Genomic DNA, 21226 nt, shown 5'->3' with positions numbered 1-21226 from the left:
GGTGCAGGAGGGGGCTCTAGGCTGGGGCAGAGTGTTGGGATGCAGGAAGGGGTATGGGGTGCTAGCTCCGAGAGAGGCCTCAGGGCAGAGCTGCCCAAAGGATTCAGGGGGCCTGGGGCAAAGCAATTTCGGGGGCCCCTTCCATAAAAAAATGTTGCAATACTATAGAATATTATATTCTCGTGGGGGCCCCTGCAGGGCCCAGGGCAAATTGCCCCACTTGCCCCCACTCTGGGCAGCCCTGCCTCAGGGCTGGTACAGGGGTTTGGGGTGCAGGAAGGGGTTTGGGGTGTTGGCTCTGGGAGGAGGCTCAGGACTGGGGGTTGGGGTGCAGGCTCCGGGAGGGGGCTCAGGGCTGGGGTGCGGGCTCCCGCTGGGAGGCGCTTACCTTGGGTGGCAGTGCAGCAGTGCTAAGGCAGGCTCCCAGAAGCGGCCAGCACGTCCCTGCAGTGCCTGGGGCAGGGGAATGGCTCCGCACGCTGACCCTCTCTGCAGGCACTGCCCCCACAGCTCCCATTGGCCTCAGTTCCCCATTCCCAGCTAACGGGAGCTGAGGAGGCAATGCCTGCACACAGGAGCAGTGTGTGGAGATTCCCTGCCGCACTGCTGCGCCATTCAACTTTTAGCAATTGGAGATTGCGATTGACTGTCAGAGGTTCCAGGATCCACCAGTCGATCGTGATCTACCAGCTGGTGACCACTGCTGTTCAACATCTCACCACTCTAAGTTAGGCTTCAGCCCTTAATTTTGACTAGTGCCATTTTTTTTTATAATGAGGTAAATAGCTAAATAATATGTAACTATGTGAAGAAATACTTTTTAGTGTCTTCAGGTACTGAGTAAAACATGTGGAAACAACTATTCCATAAGTACCGATGTACATTACATAAAGACAGCATCAACATTTAGACAGAATAAATACATTACCTCACTTTTTGAGAAGGTTAAACATGGGAAGATATCTTCCTGATAGATTTTATCTAAGAAAGGGCATGTTCTGTCCATAGTCGGCTCATCCTTCCAGGATCTGAATTCATTATACAGAGATAAGTCAGCCTAACAAACAAACCCAGAAAGATACTTTTTAAACAAAAAAAAGTTATAATCTAGTAACAAATTTTATGGATTACAGTAATTGGGCTAAAACTGAACAGTTTATAATACCTGCATTTCAATCAAAAAGCATTAGAACCAATTCCATTATTACACATTATTCTAAAGCTCCAGCAGCTGCACATTAACCATACTTTTTTTTAAATCTCTACTTTGCCTAAGTATACAAAAATAAGCAATTTAAGTTGTATTGTTTCATGTACTTTGAACTTATTGCAGTATTAGAGCACTGAAATATTAAAAAATGAGACAAGAGGAAATTGGCAAGTCACTGAAGTCAGGATACCCTTGGCAACACAAGAGCAACTGTTTAACTGGAAGAAGTTACTAATTCTTTTCCATTCGTGCATCTGTTACATCCTTTCAGTCTGTCCACTGCTTGTTTTCTGAATTTGAAAAGTTTTGTAAGGAGACCAAACCTAAGTGATGTGTTAATATTGTATTTAAAAGCAAAGTAAATAAAAAATACTTTTGTATATCTAAAGAATTTAATGTAAGTAGAATTCAGCTTCTCATTTTAAACTCGCTGCTATTCTTCATTTGAGGTCCTTCAAAGTTCAAAAACTCCATTCTCCCACTTTGCTAAGCATATCTCATGCTATAATTTCACAGGTACCACATAGCATTACTGGAGCATGGAGCCAAACCACATGAGATCATGTTAGTGGCTGATTTGTGTGTGTGTTGGGGGTGGGGGGGGGAACACAAGGTGCATGGGGAAAGCGTGAGGGGGAAATAATTGATTGGGTTTTGGGGAAAGGGTGGGAATTGGTGTAGTTTTTATTATTAATTCACTTCTTGATGGGACTGATGGAGCACATGCTTATGAGAGCTCTGAATGAGAAAGATAGTGTATTGATGAAGTGGGATTGGAATGGTATTTTATACACAGGCAGCAGCACAGACAGACAGGAAACAAAAGCAGAAGCGAAACAAAAAAAAAAATGCAATGTTGAGGATGGATCACCCACTTGTCCTTTTGTCCTACAAACCAGTCTTCCCTAACACACAGAATACCCTCCCTGAACTGATTCACAAGGCTACTACCTTCTCCTCACAATCCCTTCAAGATCCACACATGCCTACAGAAAAATGAAATTAAAATAGATACACAGAGTTCCAATGAAGACCAATGATGTCCATCTACTTACTTCTATTTGAAAAGAAAAAAAAAACTTTTAGATTTGAAGTTATGAAGATGTCACTAGCTAGCCAAATTAACTTTGTGACCTTATTACCATTACCCTCATCCCCTTTCCCTCCTACTGTTTGTTACACTCACTTGTGTCATCATATTAGATTGTAAACTCTTTGGGGCCAGAACCATGTCTTCCTATAGGTTGGTGTAGTGCCTACCTCCATCAGGCCCTTGCACACTATTGTCATAATATAAATGAAGATTTAGGGAATGGTCTTGGTTTTGTCTGTAAATTAATCCACAGTCAAAGGTTAAATGAGGAGGTCTGTGTGAGGGAAGCAGGAGGTAAAGAGTTGAACTGGTAGATCAACAGCATGAAAGCTGAAGAGGGTCGAGGATTGTGAGGTGAGGAAGGGTGAAAGCTATTTAAATACGAGATGGGGAAGATGTGGCCATCTAGAGGATGGCAGATGACAGTTATGGACTGAGAAAAGAAAACAGAACCTCACTGACAAACTTGAAGGGGACTGAAAACAGGAACAGTTGGAAATAGAGAAAAAGAAAAGAAACCCAATGCTGGACTTTCTGGGCCACCTCGCGATTAGGAACTGTGAAAGCGGGGAAGCTGTTTTAGTGAGATTGAGTGAGGAAGAGTTCAGAAACAATGAATAGGCTGGGTGTTCTAGAGGAAAGTAACGTTCGAAAGCAGACACACCCGACAGAATTTAATTATGCTTATTTTATAGTATGCTTATTAGAAAGCAAATATGATTTTTAAACCTCAATTTAAACCTTATTTTAAAATATTCTATGTAAATGAGGCACTGCAGAGGGAAAATAATTCACACTAGAACAATCCTGATTGACTAAACTCAAAAGATTAGTTTATGTATATTAACCTCTTGTATACTATTCTAGTCTATCCATTTGTTTCCTTGATCTTTAAGCATTTTACCATTTCCTATAATCCATTTAAAAAAAAAAAACAGAATTTAGGCAGGCCAATTTATTTTCCATTAGATCCACTTGACTTTCACCTAGATATAATCAAAGTCAGCTATCTCAATTAAACCAGGTTGTAAATACCCTTGTTGCTAAGCCACCAATCTCATTCTGCAAATGAAACCCAATAAGTGTATTCTGTTCCCTAAAGAAACATTCCCCGTAGCCTCAATCAAAAGAAAAATTCTCAGGCATGAGAAAATGAATGGTTTATCAATACCTTAAAGAGTCACACACACGGGGCGGAAAAAAACTTATTTTTTTTTAAAAAAGCATAATTTTTGTATGTGTTTACTCAAAATTTTAAAAATCTAACAGTTATTACATTGCATTTATCTTTTGTATTTTGCTCAGTTTCCCTCCTCATCCAATAGTTAAAAGAAACCAAGTTGACTTGAAAAGCACTCATTATTGCTCCTGACTTGATCCTTTTTATTTGGCTTTCTGCTTTATACTTTTAGCACCTTATTCGTTTCCTTTCTAGGTGCTGAATGTGTAACTCTCTCCTATCCCCACTCTTTGCCTCATCAGGTCAGCAGTGAATTATAATGGAACAAAATTTTAGAAGGGATCCCATCAATTTAAATTACACTTCTATTTGAATATTTTTTCCATTTTTACAAACAGCACCTAAGATTACTAATATATGAAAGATTAGAGAATTATATTACAGCCCTTTAAAAAAATACTGGTGCAATAACAGCATTTTGTATATAATTAGTTTCCTGATTTCCTCTATACAGTCCATTTCCTTTGTGTTTGTTTCCCTTGCACAGCAACAAGGGAAAGAAAAACATTTTAATGTAATTGCAAAACAATTAAAATTGGCAAGTAGATTAAGCAGCAGGTGTAGGAAACCACTTTCAACTTTTTTTTTAGATTAACTAGATTTCAGAGTTATAGTTTGACTTTACCATGTGTAAATCTGACTCTTCCCAGTTCTATGACCAATAGTGCAGAAAGGCCTGAAATTAACCAAGTCTTGTACATTTTCCAAATGTATAACAAAAAAGCTGACAGTCTTAAAAACTCTTGCAGAAAATACCAGAGGTAACTGTCTTTCTAAATATTTGAAATATTTAGAATCTTCTCCCCAAAGAAAGCATTTAAAGGTAAATAGGAAGATTCAGAAATTCACCAGCTATTGATATGGAACTCCAAGATGAAACAGAAGTTAACAGAAAAATCTCTGAAAGCAATCAGTGCTACACGAAGATTTTACAAACACATGCATAACCATACACAATTTTATAGGGAATGAAAATAAAATTGTTTTTAATTCAGTAAATATTAATGAACATCCCTAGCCAAAAAGAACACAATCTTTGAACTGTTACCTCTTTGCAGTCTTTCACAATTGGCTGCACTGTAGTGAGGTCTTGGTGACTGCCACCCATAGCACTACTTGTACTTTTGTTTCTTGCATGTCCTTTTTTAAATGGAGCTTTTCCACTAGACTGAAGCTCCTTAGTTGGTGATGTTGGTGAAGTGGACAGTACTAGTGTTTTTAAAGCTGCTACTTCAGCCTGAAGGACATCAATCTTGAAAATGAGAAAATACAATTAAGTACTTGCCGCCTAGGCACACATTATGGCATGATACAAATGTTAATTGGCAATACTGTTAGATACTTTTCAAATATGGATACTGAATGTAATTGTCTTGATTTGCAAAAAGAACAGCAATATGTACACCTTTAGAGCACCATATTCAGTAGCACTGCTGTTTTGCTGTGTCCACTGCCAACTATTGAACATTATGCTGGAAAAATCCAATGCCAAGCCCCAAAGCATTTATAGACAGTATATGTAGATGGCACAGAACAATTCAGTAATTAGCAGCATAGGTTTACACAAGTGAGGATCCTCTTTACATTTTTCACCCATGAACAATTCTGGATTTAAACACTATAATAAAATGCACAGAAAATAAGTTTGAAAAAACTCACCTTTCCCTGTGCTTCTTTTAATTGTTTTTCTGCAGTAGCTTGTTTGACATTAGCTTCTCTCACCATTTTGTGTGCTTCCTATAAAACAAATGTTTTTGTAGTGTACATGTTTCACATAAAATAGCCACCCCACAAAACCCAGGGGGAAAAAAAAAAACTTTAAAAATAAATGACATAATACCCCATTTCTTCATGAAGGTTACAAATAAAAAGAGTAAGATTTGTGATGTCTCTTGGAATTGAAATAACATAAATAGTTATTAACTCAAAATATCTACAAACCTATTACTTCTGTAATGGCAAAACAAAGGGGATCAGTGGGCCCCTATATCATTGGCCCTGATCACAGACACTGGGCAACTGACATCCCTAGCAGCCAACCCCTAAGCACTATACCTGGCAGGACTTCCAAACTCCAATCAAGCTCTGGTGGCTGCCAACTGAAGACCCCCTTCCTCTCTTGAGAAAGAGGACCAGCAACAAGAGAAGTAACATGGGCACACTTTTATACTCAAAGGAGCCTGCTTCTGCTCTCCTGTTGCCAGCAGAACCAATCTCAATAATCTTAATTTGTGCATGAAGAAGGCTCATTGAATGAATATATGAAGTCTAATACTGAACAGTAAAAATAAATTAAACAGGAAAATAGGCAATGTAAAAACCGAACAAAAATATATTAGGCTAGTGATTAATAAATTACATTTTAAAAATTTAAATACTAACGTGTTAAAAACAATCCAGGTAAGGAAGCAAGATTCTGCTAATAAAGGGAAATAGAAGAGAGCTAAGGGATTAAGGTTAAAAAAAAAACAAAAAAAAAAACCCACATCCTTCTCCTCTACTCCTCCCATCATTTTGTCTGTATGATACCTCTATTTAAGCCTTGATTCAGCAATTTATTGCACATGGGTAAACTGCTGTGACCGGCTGGTGTCAAGGGAAATCAACACAAAGGATTTAGACTATAAATTATTTGGGACACGGACCTAGCTTATATCTGTAGAGCGCCTAGCACATTTTTGGATGCTATATAAATAAAAGAAAAAATAATAAATCATTAAAACAAAAATGACTTAGCTCCCCTTGGCTTACATGAGAGTTCTAGATTATGGGTTTATAAGATTACCTTAAATCACAACAGATACATGCAGGAATAAGAACACACACATTTATACAATCTGTACAGGTACATTTAACATTGACCATGCAGTTTCCAAGCAGGGATGCATCTCACAAAACAAAGTGTGTCATATTATTACAATTTAAGTATTTGGGATGTAAAACACACACCCAACTATACAAAATAAATCCTGAATCCTGCACTGGGATATGCTAAGGCAGGGGTCGGCAACCTTTCAGAAGTGGTGTGCCGAGTCTTCATTTATTCACTCTAATTTAAGGTTTTGCTTGCCGGTAATACATTTTAACGTTTTTAGAAGGTCTCTTTCTATACGTCTATATTATATAACTAAACTACTGTATGTAAAGTAAACAAGGTTTTCAAAATGTGTAAGAAGCATCATTTAAAATTAAATTAAAATGCTGATCTCATGCCACCAGCCTGCTCAGCTCGCTGCCAGCCTGGGGTTCTGTTCACCTAGGCCGGCAGAGGGCTGATCAGGGCCTGCGGCTGGGACCCCAGACCTGGGGGGCGCGGGGGGTGTTTCAGGGGTCAGGGCAGAGGGCTGGGGGAGGGGGTTCAGAGCAGAAGGCTGGGGTGTGTGTGGGGGGGGTTAAGAGATCAGGGCAGAGGGCTGGGGCTGGGGGGGTGCAGGGCAGAAGGCTGGGTGTGTGTTGGGGTGGGGGGTTCAGGGCAGAGGGCTGGGGTATGTGGGGGTACAGGGCAGAAGGCTGGGTGTATGTTGGGGTATGGGGGTTCAGGGCAGAGGGCTGGGGGTATGGGGGTACAGGGCAGAAGGCTGAGTGTGGGGAGGTTCAGGGCAGAGGGATGGGTGTGTGTTGGGGTGGGGGTGGTTCAGGACAGAAGGGTGGGGTGCTCGGCTGTAGGGGTGCTCCCAGTCCCCCGCCCTGAGCGGCTCAGGGCAGGGGGCTGGAAGGGATATGCCCTGTTTGACCCCCTTTCCCCAGGCTCCGTCCCTACCTCTCTCTGCGTCCTCTATGGAGCTGTGTGCATGCTGCCGCTCTTCCCCATCCCCCTCGCTAGGGCCAGCAGCTGATTGGCAGAGGGAAAGAGGAGGAGGGGCCGGAAAGCACAGCTGGGGGAAGAAGAGGGGGATGGGGGAAGCTTGGCTGCCGCAGAACCAAGCTTCTGCCTCCTGCCCCTGCAGGGGAGAGCGGTGGGCGGGGGGGCTGAGTGGGGTTGGGGGCCGGGACTGCGGCAGGGAGCTGCGTGCCACTCAAAATCGGCTCGCGTGCCGTAGGTTGCCGACCCCTGTGCTAAGGTAACCTCCATTTCTTTTTTCTTACATCATGGTGTTCAGCCAAACATACTCTATGCTGTAATTACAGCTGCTGTTTCTACTTGCTCTGAGTTGATATGGAAACATTCCCAGACAAGGTGGCAAGCCAATCAGTAGTGAGTTCTGTCAGGGTTACAAAACTGGCAGCGATTTGGAGCACCAGTCAGATCCCACCCAGCCCTGCAGGGAGAAGATAGAGCTGTCGGGGTAACCCAGACTGAATCTCTGGGTTGAATCTCAGTGCCATTTCCTGTAATTTTACAGAAGTCAGTAAGATTTAGACTGGGAAACACCATTAAGAAGGAATTGTAGACTGGAGGCCAAATGTCTTCAGGACATCATTGAACCAAAGACAGTGTGTGAGCCTAACAGCTGCGGTAATTATCAAGTTTTCTTTTCTTTCTTATTTGAAGTTTGTGCGTGCAATAGCGTGGATGCTGAAATAGTTGGTTATATAGTATAACTAAACTTTTTACCTACTTGGTCAATTTTACCTATTTGTCAATATAATACTCAGAGTGAGCCTATCTGAAGGCAGAAGATCTCCGATTGTCAGAGTCCCAATTTATTTTATATGGCATTATAATATATGTATGTAGCTTCAGGTTTAGGTCCTGTGTTATATTCTTAATTGCAAGGAAAACAACACAATCTCTAGTTAGTGATATTCATCTAGCTAGGGTGCACTGTAACACTGTGCTGTAACCGTTTATCTTTGGAGTGTTATTCATAAAAAGGAATTTAAAATTATGAATTGCGTGTGCGCACATAACTGGCTGATGGTAAAGATTGGTACTGGATTCCCAAGATGAGAAAAAGTGAATCTTCTTATAATTTCCACTTTTAGTATTTAGATGGTTTCTATAGAAAATCCAGGTGTAGTCTCTTGCGATGATAGGGATTCATGGTCTGTATAAATCCTTTAAGTCAGAGAGAGGAACTCCATAGCACAGAATTGGTAAGTAGATTGACTTACCTATCCTCTACATAGGTTACACTAGTACAAGCCCTGTGCCCATTCAATGACCCAAGGAAGCCAATGAGACTCTGCATAGACACAAAGGTCCAGGCTTGTGGATCCCAATGCAGGATCAGGGCCCCGGGGCCCTAGTGAAGTAATCACAGAAGTAAAACTTCAGTGGTATGTTAACATTTGGGAATGTTGAAAGCTTAAACACATTACAGAGTAGTTACTAAATGCTCTATATTTCATGTTTTGCATATCAAATACAGATTAAATAATACACTTTTTCATGATGCTGTGAGATGGCATCAATTTAATGCTTCAGAGGTATATTTATTTTTATGTGAAATACTTATCCAATTTATCTCATTTTCCCCCTCTCCCTTCTCGTTTACCATCACACACACTTCTACCTTACTCTTTCTAGTCTTCTATTCATTCTTTTCCAATTATATGCCTCTGAACTCTTTTTTTTTTTTAAATGATACTAGTCCTCTGGATGCTACCTTCCTTAAGTATAAATATATCTTTAGAATGGTTTCCTGAGAGAGCATAAATTCATTCTCTTTATGATGGCACCACTGTCCTTATCTTAACTTTAGAGATCCCTTTGATATCTATGCTTCTGATTGTGCAACCAGATCCTATATTGACTGGCTACACAAATGCACATAAATAACAACTGTGTATATTTAATAGCTTTATTTCAAAGTGTTGGGGAGAAATGCACCTGGCCCCAAATCTAAAAGCTGGAAGCATGAAGAGTTATACCGCACTTCCATCAGGAACGTTCATTTTTCTGTGCCCCGCATTGTGGCCCCAAATTTACTTCTTTTTTATGCAATCTTCTAGACAGATAATCTGGCTTTGATAGAAAATGGTTATACAAAAGAGAAGAATGACACATTTTAAGCTTTCTGGACTATTTTTTCTTACATCCCTCATTTTGGGTGCAATAGGCAGACTAACAAGGCTAATGAGATCTCGCTCTTATATACATGTAAAGCTATACGATTTCTTGCTCTCAAGTCTCCACTTCAACAGGCCCAAGCCTTGAGACCACAAATTCTTTTACAAGCTTGATTTTTCTGTATCACCGTACAATGTACTGATGCTACATAACACACCTTGCCCAGCCTCCTTTAATTATATCACAGCAAAGACTCAAACAAACCTCAAACAGACTAGCTGTAAGTTCTTCCAATTCCTGTCCAAGTTGATCTCGCACTTTAGAAAGTCTTTCACATTCTTCATCTTTTAATTTCAGCTCCTATGGAAAATTGAAAATTATTTATTCTAACTTAATGTACTAGTTTGTGGGCTTTTAAAGCTCTGCCACAAGTAAATCAGTGGAACAGATAACCTTTGCTAAATAAAACCTTTCAAAACATTGAACTTAACACTAGAGGCAATAACATTAATGCTGAAAATGTATACCTAATACTTCCTTCTACATGGAAACCTGTCAGGCTGATCTAAAAATACAACTAAGCTAAATATGCGTTTCCAAAATTCTCTGAAGTACAAAAAGCTTCTTTCCTGAAATATAGAAGACTACATTCACTGAAACAGAATATAGAAACCAAAAGAAGAATATATAAAAAGAATTCTATAAGGTTTGGTTATTTCATAAGTTTTGTATTGTGACAATATGAGTACTGCTTTCACTAGTGCTTGATATAGCCATATAGCCAATATACACCTTTCAAATTTTTAATTTAATTTAAAGAAATGTTTTATTTTTTCCCTTTAAAGAAAAACATTTGTCTGAAGAAGAGTCTCCATTCTCACAGAATCTTTTTAATATAAAGTTTTGTCTCCAGGGAGCCGCCTTACAGTACAGCTCTAGCTAACTCCAAAACACTCTAGTTATATCCCTGCTCCTTGTAAAGGCAGAAATATGCAGTCATATCAAATCAGTTTAATGCTACTTATAACGGTCTACTATAACATTAAAACTTGGCGAGTGGGAGGCTTAATCTTATTTACACTAAGACCCCTATAGGCCCCTTTACACTGCCAGAACATTGTAAAGTGGGCATAAATTACATTTGCTCCCACTTTAAGATCTTAACACTGAGCCGAGCAGCGTAAAGAAGTCTTAATGTAAATGAGAATATGGTCTAAGATTTCTTGAATATACTTTATAAATGAAAGGAAAAGCTCAGAAGAGTCTTCCTATTGCCAGTCCTTCCCGACATTAGAATACTGCACACAGTTAGGAACAGTGGCAGCTGGAGCCCAAAACAAGTGGTAGTGCTGCAGGTAGCAACCTCCCACAGTGCCCAGGTTGATCATGTTTTCAAAGTGAAACACTGGGGTTTGGAGTATTTTGATAGATATAAGGGAGGTTGGTGAGGAAGTGTGAAGAAAAAAAGGGGGGGCACTCTCGTCCTTCACCCACTGCTTGGCCCTTTCAAAATGAAAACCTGGGACCTTTTACAAGAAAGGGCAGGGTGGGAGAAAACAGTATATATGTCACTTTAATGGCTTTGGTGTTGTCTTTATCACAATCTCTCCTCTTTCAATCTACCATTCCCCATGTACACCAACTCATTAACCAATTGACTCTCAAGTCCCCTTGCACTCATTTGTGCCAACCAAACTCATCCCCCTTCAAACTCACAGCCTGCCAGACTACATCAGCTCACTCCAAACCAACTCCCACCAACTCCACATACACACCGACAACAATTTATCTCCACAGTCAAGAAGCCCTCATCTTCCTACTTAACCTGCCATAGCTCTGAACTACCCCCCACCTCAGCTCTAAGCTCTCTCCTATCCAAGACTCCAAGTTCAGAACTCTTTTCCCTTCTACTTGACATCCAACACAAGTCTCAGAAATCCTTCCACCCCACTTGTTGATGGGTCTGGAAAAGCAGAAGAGGTAGCAGGGAGGGTGTGCATGTGATCTGAAACAGCTCCACTGATGCCTGTGTTCCCTCCGCCTCCCTCTGCTGCTCTCAGTCCATGTTACATAGAGCTAGACTACCTCATTAGCAGCCACTATTACTGAAGCTTCCAGGTGTCCCACTAAGTCTCCAAATGGGAGCATGTGACACTGCACTTCACAGTACATCACTTTACATACGTGTGATATTTTTGGTGGGGCTTACACTCAATAGGCTTGAATCATCAGCTTACCCTACTCATGACACTCAATGAAAGCAATAAAATAGCACCACTGAATACACAGTAATATGGGTTTTTTAGATATTTTAAAATGGGGGTATTCTTGAAGCCATCACTGTTTCTGAATTCTCAGATTACAGCTTTGGGTCTTAGCACCCGACATTCCCCACAGTGGGACATGAGGCTACAGCCACTCCCCTATGATGTAGAACTCAGCCATTCACAATTTTGTCACTGCCACAATAGAATACTCTAATACACTCTATCAGACTTCCCTTGAAAATCACCCAGAATATTCAGCTGCCCACCCGCCCACCCCTTTGGAGGAGAAAATCACTATGAAGACATAGAAACAATGCCCAAATCTCTGCATTGGCTTCCTATACAGTTCTGGATGCAACTGAAGGTGTTCCCAATTGTCTTCCAAAGCTTAAACACCCTACAACTTAGTCATGAGAAACCACATCTCATTTTGTAGCATCAAATTAAGCTCTTGTTCTCAATTCCTAGGATAACACTGGCAGCAAAATTTTCTAATATCCTGCTTTTGGACAACTAAAGTTTGACAAACCTCAGGGCACACTTATAGGCCCACCTAGTTTGGAATTTGTAGATTTTTTTATTTTATTTGGTAGTTGTGTTTATTTTGGGTTTGTTCGTGTGAAAGTTTCATTTTTTGCTTTTCCGATCTGCAGACTTAACTTTTTTAAAAGATTGTATTTTGAGAGGTACTATGCATGCAAAGGCACAGCAATTAAGGTATATCTCCCAACTTAATATCTATTGTTCCACACACAAGCAGCTAGCTTTCCCAAAGAGAATGCTGTAGAAAAATGAAAGAGGTTAGGGAGGGAGACAGATGCATATCTTGTGGTGGGAGAACAGAAAGAAAGAGGAAAAAGAAGAGGAAGACCATGGAAATAAAAGGAGAGAAACAAAGTACAATAAAGGAATTAAACAGAAAAATAAACCCAAGGGAAGACAACACTGAAGGTCAGCAAGTTTATATTTACTCATGTTCCTTTTTGTTTAACTGTATTTCTCGAGGAAAAAGTAGGGGAGTTGAAGAAGGGAAAAGGCAGGTTTTGATCCAGGAGTGGTGAATATTCAGGCCTCGTATGTTTCTACAATGGAGAGGGAACATACCAGCACTTAGTTTTCAACTTCACTGTTTGTAAAGGAAACATTACATGCATCAGTAAGCCTCAAAAGGAAGTTAAAATAACATTAGGTCAAGCATTATCTTAAAGTCACATTGAAAGGTAAAACTAGTTTTGCCGACTTTTAAACCTTTAAAGTGACAGAATTAACATAAAATATTGTGGTTTAGATACATGGATTTTTTTTTTTAAACTGTTCAGCTTGTGGTGATTGGAAAGACTACCTTTTTAAGATTTAGTGTAGGCTGTCAAAGTAATAAGACTAGGGATGTAAACTTATTTAAACAATAAAATTGTCCAAGCAGGAGTTCAGTTTTGGCTACGTTACTGAAACATAACAAAAAAGCAGAGGACACCATCCATAGCCTATGCTCTTAGAAGTTTGGCTAGACATGTCAAATCTTAAATCCTGTTGGGCAAGTTTCCAGGCTGTTATTTAGGAGGAACATAGTACACTAAATATTACATTGTCAAACAAGCTAAATATTTTGCGTTGATGTGCTTTAAAAGCAAAGATATCTAGACAGATGCTAAAGGCTCTCTCATGTTTGAAGCTGTTACTGAAGACTTAGGCCTTGGCTACACTTGCAAGTTGCAGGGCTGTAAAGCCGCCCCCAGCGCTGTAACTCACTCCCCGTCCACACTGGCAAGGCATTTGCAGCACTGTATCTCCGTGGTTGCAGTGCTGCATGTACTCCACATCCCCAAAAGGAATAGCGTGTATTGCGCTGCCACTGCAGCGCCAGTGTGGCCGCCCAATGCGCTGTGACTGGCCTCCAGAAGTATTCAGCGGTATCCCACAATGCCTGTTCTAGCCACTCTGGTCATCAGTTCAAACTCTACTGCCCTGGCCTCAGGTAACCAACCATGTGACCCACCCTTTACATTCCCAGGGAATTTTAAAAGTCCCCTTCCTGTGTGCTCAGCCCGGCGTGGCGTGCTATCAGCGAATCTTTCCAGGTGACCATGCCTCCACGCACCAAGCGAGCCCCAGCATGGAGCAATGGCAAGTTGCTGGACCTCATCAGTGTTTGTGGGGAGGACGCTGCGCTCCAGCCGTAAGAATTACGATACCTTCGGGAAGGTATTAAAGGACATGATGGAAAGGGGCCATGACCGGGACGCCCTGCAGTGCAGGATTTAAGTGAAGGAGCTGCAGAGTGACTACCGCAAAGCCCGCGACGCAAACGGCCGCTCGGGTGCTCCCCCCGCGACCTGCCGATTCTACAAAGAGCTGGATGCGATACTTGGGATTAACCCCACCTCCACTCTGAGCACCACCATGGACACTTCAGAGCCGGTGTGGGGGCAGAGGGAGGAGGAGGAAAACGGGAGTGATGGTGATGGGCCGGATGGAGACACCCCGGAATCCCTGGAGCCATGCAGCCAGGAGCTCTTCTCGAGCCAGGAGGAAGGTAGCCAGTCGCAGCGATCGGTACTTGGTGGAGGACAAACAGAAGAGCAGGTTCCCGGTAAGCATTTTTTTTTTCAGGAAGGAATTTTTTCGGTGCGGGCTCTTTGGGAGAGGAGGGTTATGCATGCATGCCTAGATGCAGAATAGTGCATTGATGTGGTTTATCACATTGCGGTAATCGGCCTCGGTAATCTCCTCGAATGTCTTATCCAGAAAGCGTGCAATGCGCTTGCACAGGTTTATTGGGAGAGCCACCGTGGTCCTTGTCCCAGCCAGGCTAACGTGTCTGCGCCACTGTGCCGCGAGGGGCTGGGCATTGCTGCACATAGGCAAGCTGCATATGGGCCAGAGTGGAAACCGCATTGCAGTAGAAGACCCTCCCTTGCTTCCCAGGTCACCCTCAGCAGCGAGATATCGTCCAGGATGAACTCCTGTGGAAAACGTTTGGACAATGTTCAGTGTAGGTGCCCCCTGAAGCTGTTGGCTTCCCCCAAGGGACAGAAACCCAGAGGACAGTGCAGCCCTGAAACAATCAGTCCCCCTTACTCACCATTTTGAGGCTCCCGTGGGATGTGTGCGCTCTGTTTCAGACGGGAAAATTATGCAATTGTGTAGACCCTGTTTGTTTTCTACTCCTTAAGTGCGGGGGGAATCATTACTCTGTCTGGTATAAACAATGCTGCCTCTGTTAAATGTTGCATTTTGCTTCTACAGCAGCATCAACCTTGAGACCTCAGTCATCCCTCTTATCGCCTGCTCAGAGACTGCAAAGACTCAGGAAGAGACCGCGAAAAAGCAAAGAAGACATGCCGCAAGAAGTGATGCGCAATCTATTAAACAGAATGAGAAAGCACAGAACTGGAAGGAGAGAGAAAGCAGGATCCGCCAGGAAAATACAGCGCACTGGCGGCAAAGCACGGAGCACCGGCAGCAAAGCACGGATCGGCTCATAAGCATCCTAGAGCGCCAAGCAGACCCTATCCAGGAGCCATGCAGAAAGAGGAGCAGTACCGTAAACGCCGCCACCACCCCCCCACAGCCCTTGTCCCAAAACTCTTTCCGTTGTGCCCCACTGTCACCTCCAACCCACTTTCCCCAACTTCCGTGTTCTTCACACCACCCGCTGCCTCCAACACCAGTATCTTCAGCACCCAACCCTGAAGACCACGACCCTTACCCTCTGCACTCAACCCCCATCACCATACAGTATAGCTATCCTGAAGTGCAGCACTCAATGCACAGCACACCAGACAGGACATACGCGAATCTGTGATTGTACCATTCCCCACTCCACCCCTTGTTTCTTTTCAATAAATGGATTTTTTGGCTTTGAAAAACATTCTTTATTATTGCTTAAAGTAAAAGACTTCTTAGCCCAGGAAATAAACAGGCACTGCAAGTCTGCTTGTCTGCTTAGCAAGCACTGATTCCTAAAGATTGGAACTACTGCACTTCACTCCCGTGCAGGGCACCAGATATCACTGCTGGTTTTCAGCCTCAAATTGCTCCCTCAAGGCATCCCTAATCCTTGCAGCCCCGCGCTGGGCCCTTGTAAATATATTATAATAGCCCTGCTCTCTAGCTGTGCAAATTCAGCCTCCAGGTGTTGAACCTCGGAGGTCCGTGCCTGAGTGAAGCTTTCACCCTTCCCTTCACAAATATTATGGAGGGCACAGCACGCGGATATAACCGCGGGGATGCTGTTTTCGGCCAAGTCCAGCTTCCCATACAGAGATCGCCAGCGGCCCTTTAAACGTCCAAAGGCACACTTCACAGTCATTTGGCATCGGCTCAGCCTGTAGTTGAACCGTTCCTTGCTGCTGTCAAGGCTCCCTGTATAGGGTTTCATAAGCCACGGCATTAACAGGTAAGCGGGATCTCCAAGGATCACAATGGGCATTTCAACTTCCCCTACTGTGATCTTCCGCGCAGGGAAAAAAGTCCCGGCCTGCATCTTCCTGAACAGCCAAGTGTTCTGAAAGATGCGTGCGTCATGCACCTTTCGGGGCCAGCCTGTGTTAATGTCAATAAAAGGCCCACGGTGATGCACAAGTGCCTGGAGAACCATAGAGAAATACCCCTTCCGATTAACGTACTCAGATCCTAGGTGGGGTAGTGCCAGAATAGGAATGTGCGTCCCATCTATTGCCCCTCCACAGTTAGGGAACCCCATTTGTGCAAAGCCATCCACTATGTCCTGCACGTTACCCAGAGTCACGGTTCTTCTGAGTAGGATGCGATTAATGGCTTGCAAACTTGCATCAACACGATTCCAACGGTCGACTTTCCCACTCCAAACTCGTTTGCGACTGACTGGTAGCTGTCTGGAGTTGCCAGTTTCCAGACTGCAATAGCCACCCACTTCTCCACTGGCAGGGCAGCTCTCAATCTCATGTCCTTGCGCCGCAGGGTAGGGGTGAGCTCCTCACACAGTCCCATGAAAGTGGCTTTTCTCATCCGAAAGTTCTGCAGCCACTGCTCGTCATCCCAGACTTCCATGACGATGTGATCCCACCACTCGGTGCTTGTTTCCCGAGCCCAAAAGTGGCGTTCCACAGTGCTGAGCATGTCCGTGAATGCCACAAGCAATTTCGTGTCGTATGCATTACGCGGCTCGATAGCATCGTCAGACTCCTCACTCTCACTTTGGATCTTAAGGAATAGTTTGACTGCCAAATGTGACATGCTGGCGAGACTCGTCAGCATACGCCTCAGCAGTTCGGGCTCCATTTCCCGCAGACAGATCGCGCTGCACAGAAACCGTTGAAAGATGGCGCCAAAGGTGGACAGAAACAAAGGGATTTCTGGGATGCGAAGCGATGCATCACGGGTTGTTAGGACAGGACCCAGAATGCCCCGCACCCACGCCCCCTTCCCACAACCCACGGCGCCAGAATGGGAAGAGGTGCTCTGTGGGATAGCTGCCCATAATGCACTGCTCCCAATGGCGCAGCAAATGCTGCAAATGTGGCCACAACAGTGCGCTGGGCAGCTGTCAGTGTGGACAGACTGCAGCGCTTTCCCTACTCAGCTGCACAAAGTCAGGTTTAACTCACAGCGCTGTACATCTGCAAGTGTAGCCAAGGCGTTAGCTATACTCAGCTGTGAGTAATGAGAAATAAAAAGCACAAGCTGAGACAGCTGGTTTAGTGGCACTCCCCACCTAGCTACTTAAAAAATAAAAAAGTTAAGCTACTTGGAGAAAATCAACTAATTTTAAACCTGAAAACTCACATTACTATGGAATTATTTCACCCAAACTTTTAACAAAAGTCAAAAATAGTCTTCCTATGCAGATAGATAACAATGGTAGTGCTTTTATTACCTGACTAGATCCTCATGAACAAAGTGTTAATATAGGAGCACATACACATCTACCCCGATATAACGTGACCCGATAATCCAAATTCATGTTATAACGCGGTAAAGCAGCGCTCCGGGGGGGGGCGGGGCTGTGCACTCCGGTGGATCAAAGCAAGTTCGATATAACGAGGTTTCAGCTATAACGCGGTAAGATTTTTTGGCTCCCGAGGACAGCGTTATATCCGGGTAGAGGTGTATATACAACTGATAAAGTATGTCAACACAGTCCGCCAGGATCTGCACTTCACATAATTGCTTAAGGACCAAGAGGCTTGCTCTCAGCACTCATCTGTTTATGAGAAGTCTGGTTTTCCTTGAAATGCCACAGCATAATCAGATATTCCAGATAAGCTCCCAACAAAAGACAATTCTGAGATGCCAATCACTTAAGATGGGGAACAAACAAAAGGAACTGACTTGAAGCCATTCTCTGGCACTCTCCAACAGGTCATGGAATGCTGTACATCAAGATATGGTCACTATTCATCTGGATGACATCTAAATGTGGTTGGCTTATTTTTCTTAACCACTTTTGACAAACACCTCAATCTGAGGTTGGCAGATATAATAAGTATATAAAGACATGACTGGAAAAGGTCTTAGGTACAAGTTTACTGAGTCAGTGAGTCTTGAAATAACCATGCTCAGCTAACCATCATCTGAGTTTCTTGATATTTGTTTTAAGGAAGGAATACAGCTGATGAGTTGCAAACTTGAACAGCCCACACAAAAGACGCCATTGTGGGTTGAAGTGAAAGCATACTTGCACTGATTAACTCTATGTCCCTGTTATCTTCAGTATGAAGTTGATGAGACTGTGTCAACTCAAGTTCTCACTACAAAGATTCCTTTTTTGCATTGGTCCACCTGAGCCTGTCTTTGCTGACCTTCTGAATATGCTGCCAAATGGTTATTTTATTTGTAGAAGGCTTTTGGAAAGGGGTGGGTTTGAGTTTTATAAAATTCTTATTATACTTGCTGGTGACTGTTTATCTGTCATGGAGGGATGGGCAGTCCTTTATATTGGTATGTTATATGTATTTTTTTTATTTATGGAATGCACACTCGCAGCACTAAATTGGTGCCAGAGACATTTAAATTTAAAGAAAGAGACAATCTAATTCCAATAAATAACTAGAGAGCTTTAATCAACCTTCCTACCAACTCCAGCACTCTTATCAGGAGACAGCCACTAGGAATAAGATTAAGGATTAAAAAGAGAAAGTGGAAACAGCAGGAATAAGTTCAAAAGGAGGTTCACAAAGAGTTCAGACAAAATTAAGTTTGCAAGAGGAAAAATCTGTGGACAGGAGAATGCTTTAGGATATCTGAATTCAAGAAATGCCTAGAATAAAGTTGAATGCAACCCTGGCTCTTATGTCAGACCCCAACTTTCCCCCAATCTTATAAGCAGCTTTGGATGTGGTGGCTCATCTAGACGGAAGCAGAGTAAGCATAACTGTCACTGAGACCCCCAGAAATTCTAGGATATTTCCTTTTTGCAACCTTGCTGATGGTGCCAGGCATCTTGAGAAGTGCCTAATGTCTGGCCTCTATGAGGGAAGAAGTGGGTTTTCCCCCACCATCCAAATCATTAGCGTAACAGATTTTCTATGTCCTGAAACACACTATCAGTGTTGTACATGCCCTGTTCACTCTGATAACTTCGGCCAGCAGTGTCTCAAAAAGATGAGAGAGAAGGTATATTCAAATACATACATGAATATTGGACCCCATTATTGTAGTTAGGTTGACGTTAGTTTCCCAATTTCAAAACTTCCCAGATAAGGCTATCTCAGATTTTCTGGTTGTTCTCATGGTGACAATGGTGACCAGGGCTACGTTGAAGTTGTTTAGGTAACCCTAGCTATACATCTGTGTACTTTCCAAGTGTTTGGGGTTTTTCTGTAAAGTGGAACTTTAAACTTAGAAAACTACAATGAATTGACAATTGGTTGGTGACAGTGATTGACTTTCCCCAAAAACTTAACCACAGTTTTTTTGGTTTTGTTTTGTTTGCCAAATTCCAACAAAATAAAACACCATAACAAAGAATGGAAAGTTGGCTAAGAGCAATTATTTAGTGGAAAAATCTCAATATCTGGAACAATATGAGAACCCATATTTAAAATGTACATTAACAATCATAATGAAGGGGTAAATTCAACCATGACAGAATTAATGACAACATCCAACACTGAGGGGGGGAAGCATTCAGGAAGACTGATCCAAACATGTGACAAGATGGGGTTAAATACAAATAAATGTGGAGAGAGGGAAAAGACAGCACATCTACAAACTGGGTAACATCCACCAGGAAACTAGCAATTCTAAGAAAGACAAAGTGGTGTTAACACAATAAGTAATAATGCTTTGCATTTATATAGTACACCTTCCATCCAAGGAAGGCAAAGCGCTTTACAAATACTAATGAATTACATCTCTGCACATTGCATGGTAAAAAAGTATTACTTTCATTTTACAGATAAGGAACAGAAGCAGAGTTTAAAGGACTTCCCTGGGTTACATGTCAGTTTGCAGCAAGAACAAGAAATGAAACCAGATGTTCTGGCTCCCAGTCACACACTTTAACAACAAAGATATTCCACCTGACAGAAGACAGCATTCCATTCAAAGTATGGCATAATGGTAGTGTGAAGAGTGCCACTGATGTTCTTATTTCTTCTTTCATATACATGCATTCCTATGATACATCATTGTAGTATGTGAAAACCTGTATTCTAAAATATTTCTATTTTCTATGGCATCTGCTACATTTATGTAGTGTGGGAGAGAGAAGCCTCAAGAGGTATATTATCAGTGTCTATAAATATCTACAAGGTAACACTAGAACAGAAGGGAATTATTCTTATTCTCAGAAGGGAGGAATGGCCTAAGTTTAAGGAAAGAAAAATGTTTTAATTTAGACATTACAGAAAAAGATTTTCATAAGAAGAAGAATCAATACTTGAGCACTCTACCAGAGGAGGTTTGAGTCATCATCACTGCAGATATTCGGGATCAGATTACATAAAATAATGATGTAGTGATAATCCTGCAAAACTGGGGGACCCAGACTGTTCAATTTCTGACCCATAAGTTCATGACAGTACAAATCTCTCTCTATTCTGCAAGCAGAAATCATTAGAGAATACAATAAAACAAATCTTACCCTCTGAGCTTTTGCAAGTTCTTCTTTCAATCTCTCATAGCCTTTCTCTCTTACTTCCAGTACAGATGGGCTCCGTAAGTGAGACAGACTGTCTGTACTCAGCCCAAAAATATCTTCATTCCCTTCAGAAACATCCGTCAGTGTAGCACCCTGCAAAAACTCTCTCTCTGCATTATTGCTCTCCTTTCTGGAATTACTGTGTTTGGATGACCCACTCTGGGGTCCAGAGGTAGAACAAGGAACCGTGTCTGTAACACTGATGCTGGAAAGAAATGACATTTCTTTATTTAAATAAGAACACACATTTAGAGGAATAAGTCTTTTAGAAATGTCAGTTTTGCTGTTAAATGTGCCACTATAAGCATAATTTAACATAGAATATTAAAGATATTCATA

General features: G+C 42.1%; 1 protein-coding gene and 1 long non-coding RNA gene across 7 annotated transcripts in view; one reads left to right on the top strand and one right to left on the bottom strand.

Moving 5' to 3' along the window:
* The window catches only part of RAB3IP (RAB3A interacting protein), a 57915-nt gene that overhangs the window by 13683 nt on the left and 23006 nt on the right, over positions 1-21226 (bottom strand). Inside the window, exons 3-7 of one of the 6 annotated variants that reach the window (XM_005280050.5) lie at positions 20831-21092; positions 9761-9856; positions 5203-5280; positions 4592-4795; positions 929-1057 (exon numbers count right to left, since the gene is read on the bottom strand). In XM_005280050.5, coding sequence (XP_005280107.1) covers positions 929-1057; positions 4592-4795; positions 5203-5280; positions 9761-9856; positions 20831-21092 — 769 coding nt within the window. Of the gene's footprint in view, positions 1-928; positions 1058-4591; positions 4796-5202; positions 5281-5925; positions 5958-6188; positions 6224-9760; positions 9857-20830; positions 21093-21226 lie in introns of those variants that run through there. The other 5 variants (XM_042860137.2, XM_005280051.5, XM_065572229.1 and 2 more) reach the window with 5 other exon arrangements.
* On the top strand, positions 7811-20978 carry LOC135976509 (uncharacterized). The gene is made up of 2 exons (XR_010593685.1): positions 7811-7999; positions 20144-20978. It is a non-coding gene; the product is annotated as an uncharacterized LOC135976509 (long non-coding RNA).

This window comes from Chrysemys picta, chromosome 1 (assembly GCF_011386835.1).
Source record: "Chrysemys picta bellii isolate R12L10 chromosome 1, ASM1138683v2, whole genome shotgun sequence".
NCBI lineage: Eukaryota > Metazoa > Chordata > Testudines > Emydidae > Chrysemys > Chrysemys picta.
The sequence above is the reverse complement of the archived record's forward strand: the minus strand, read 5'-3'. Positions and strand labels throughout refer to the sequence as shown.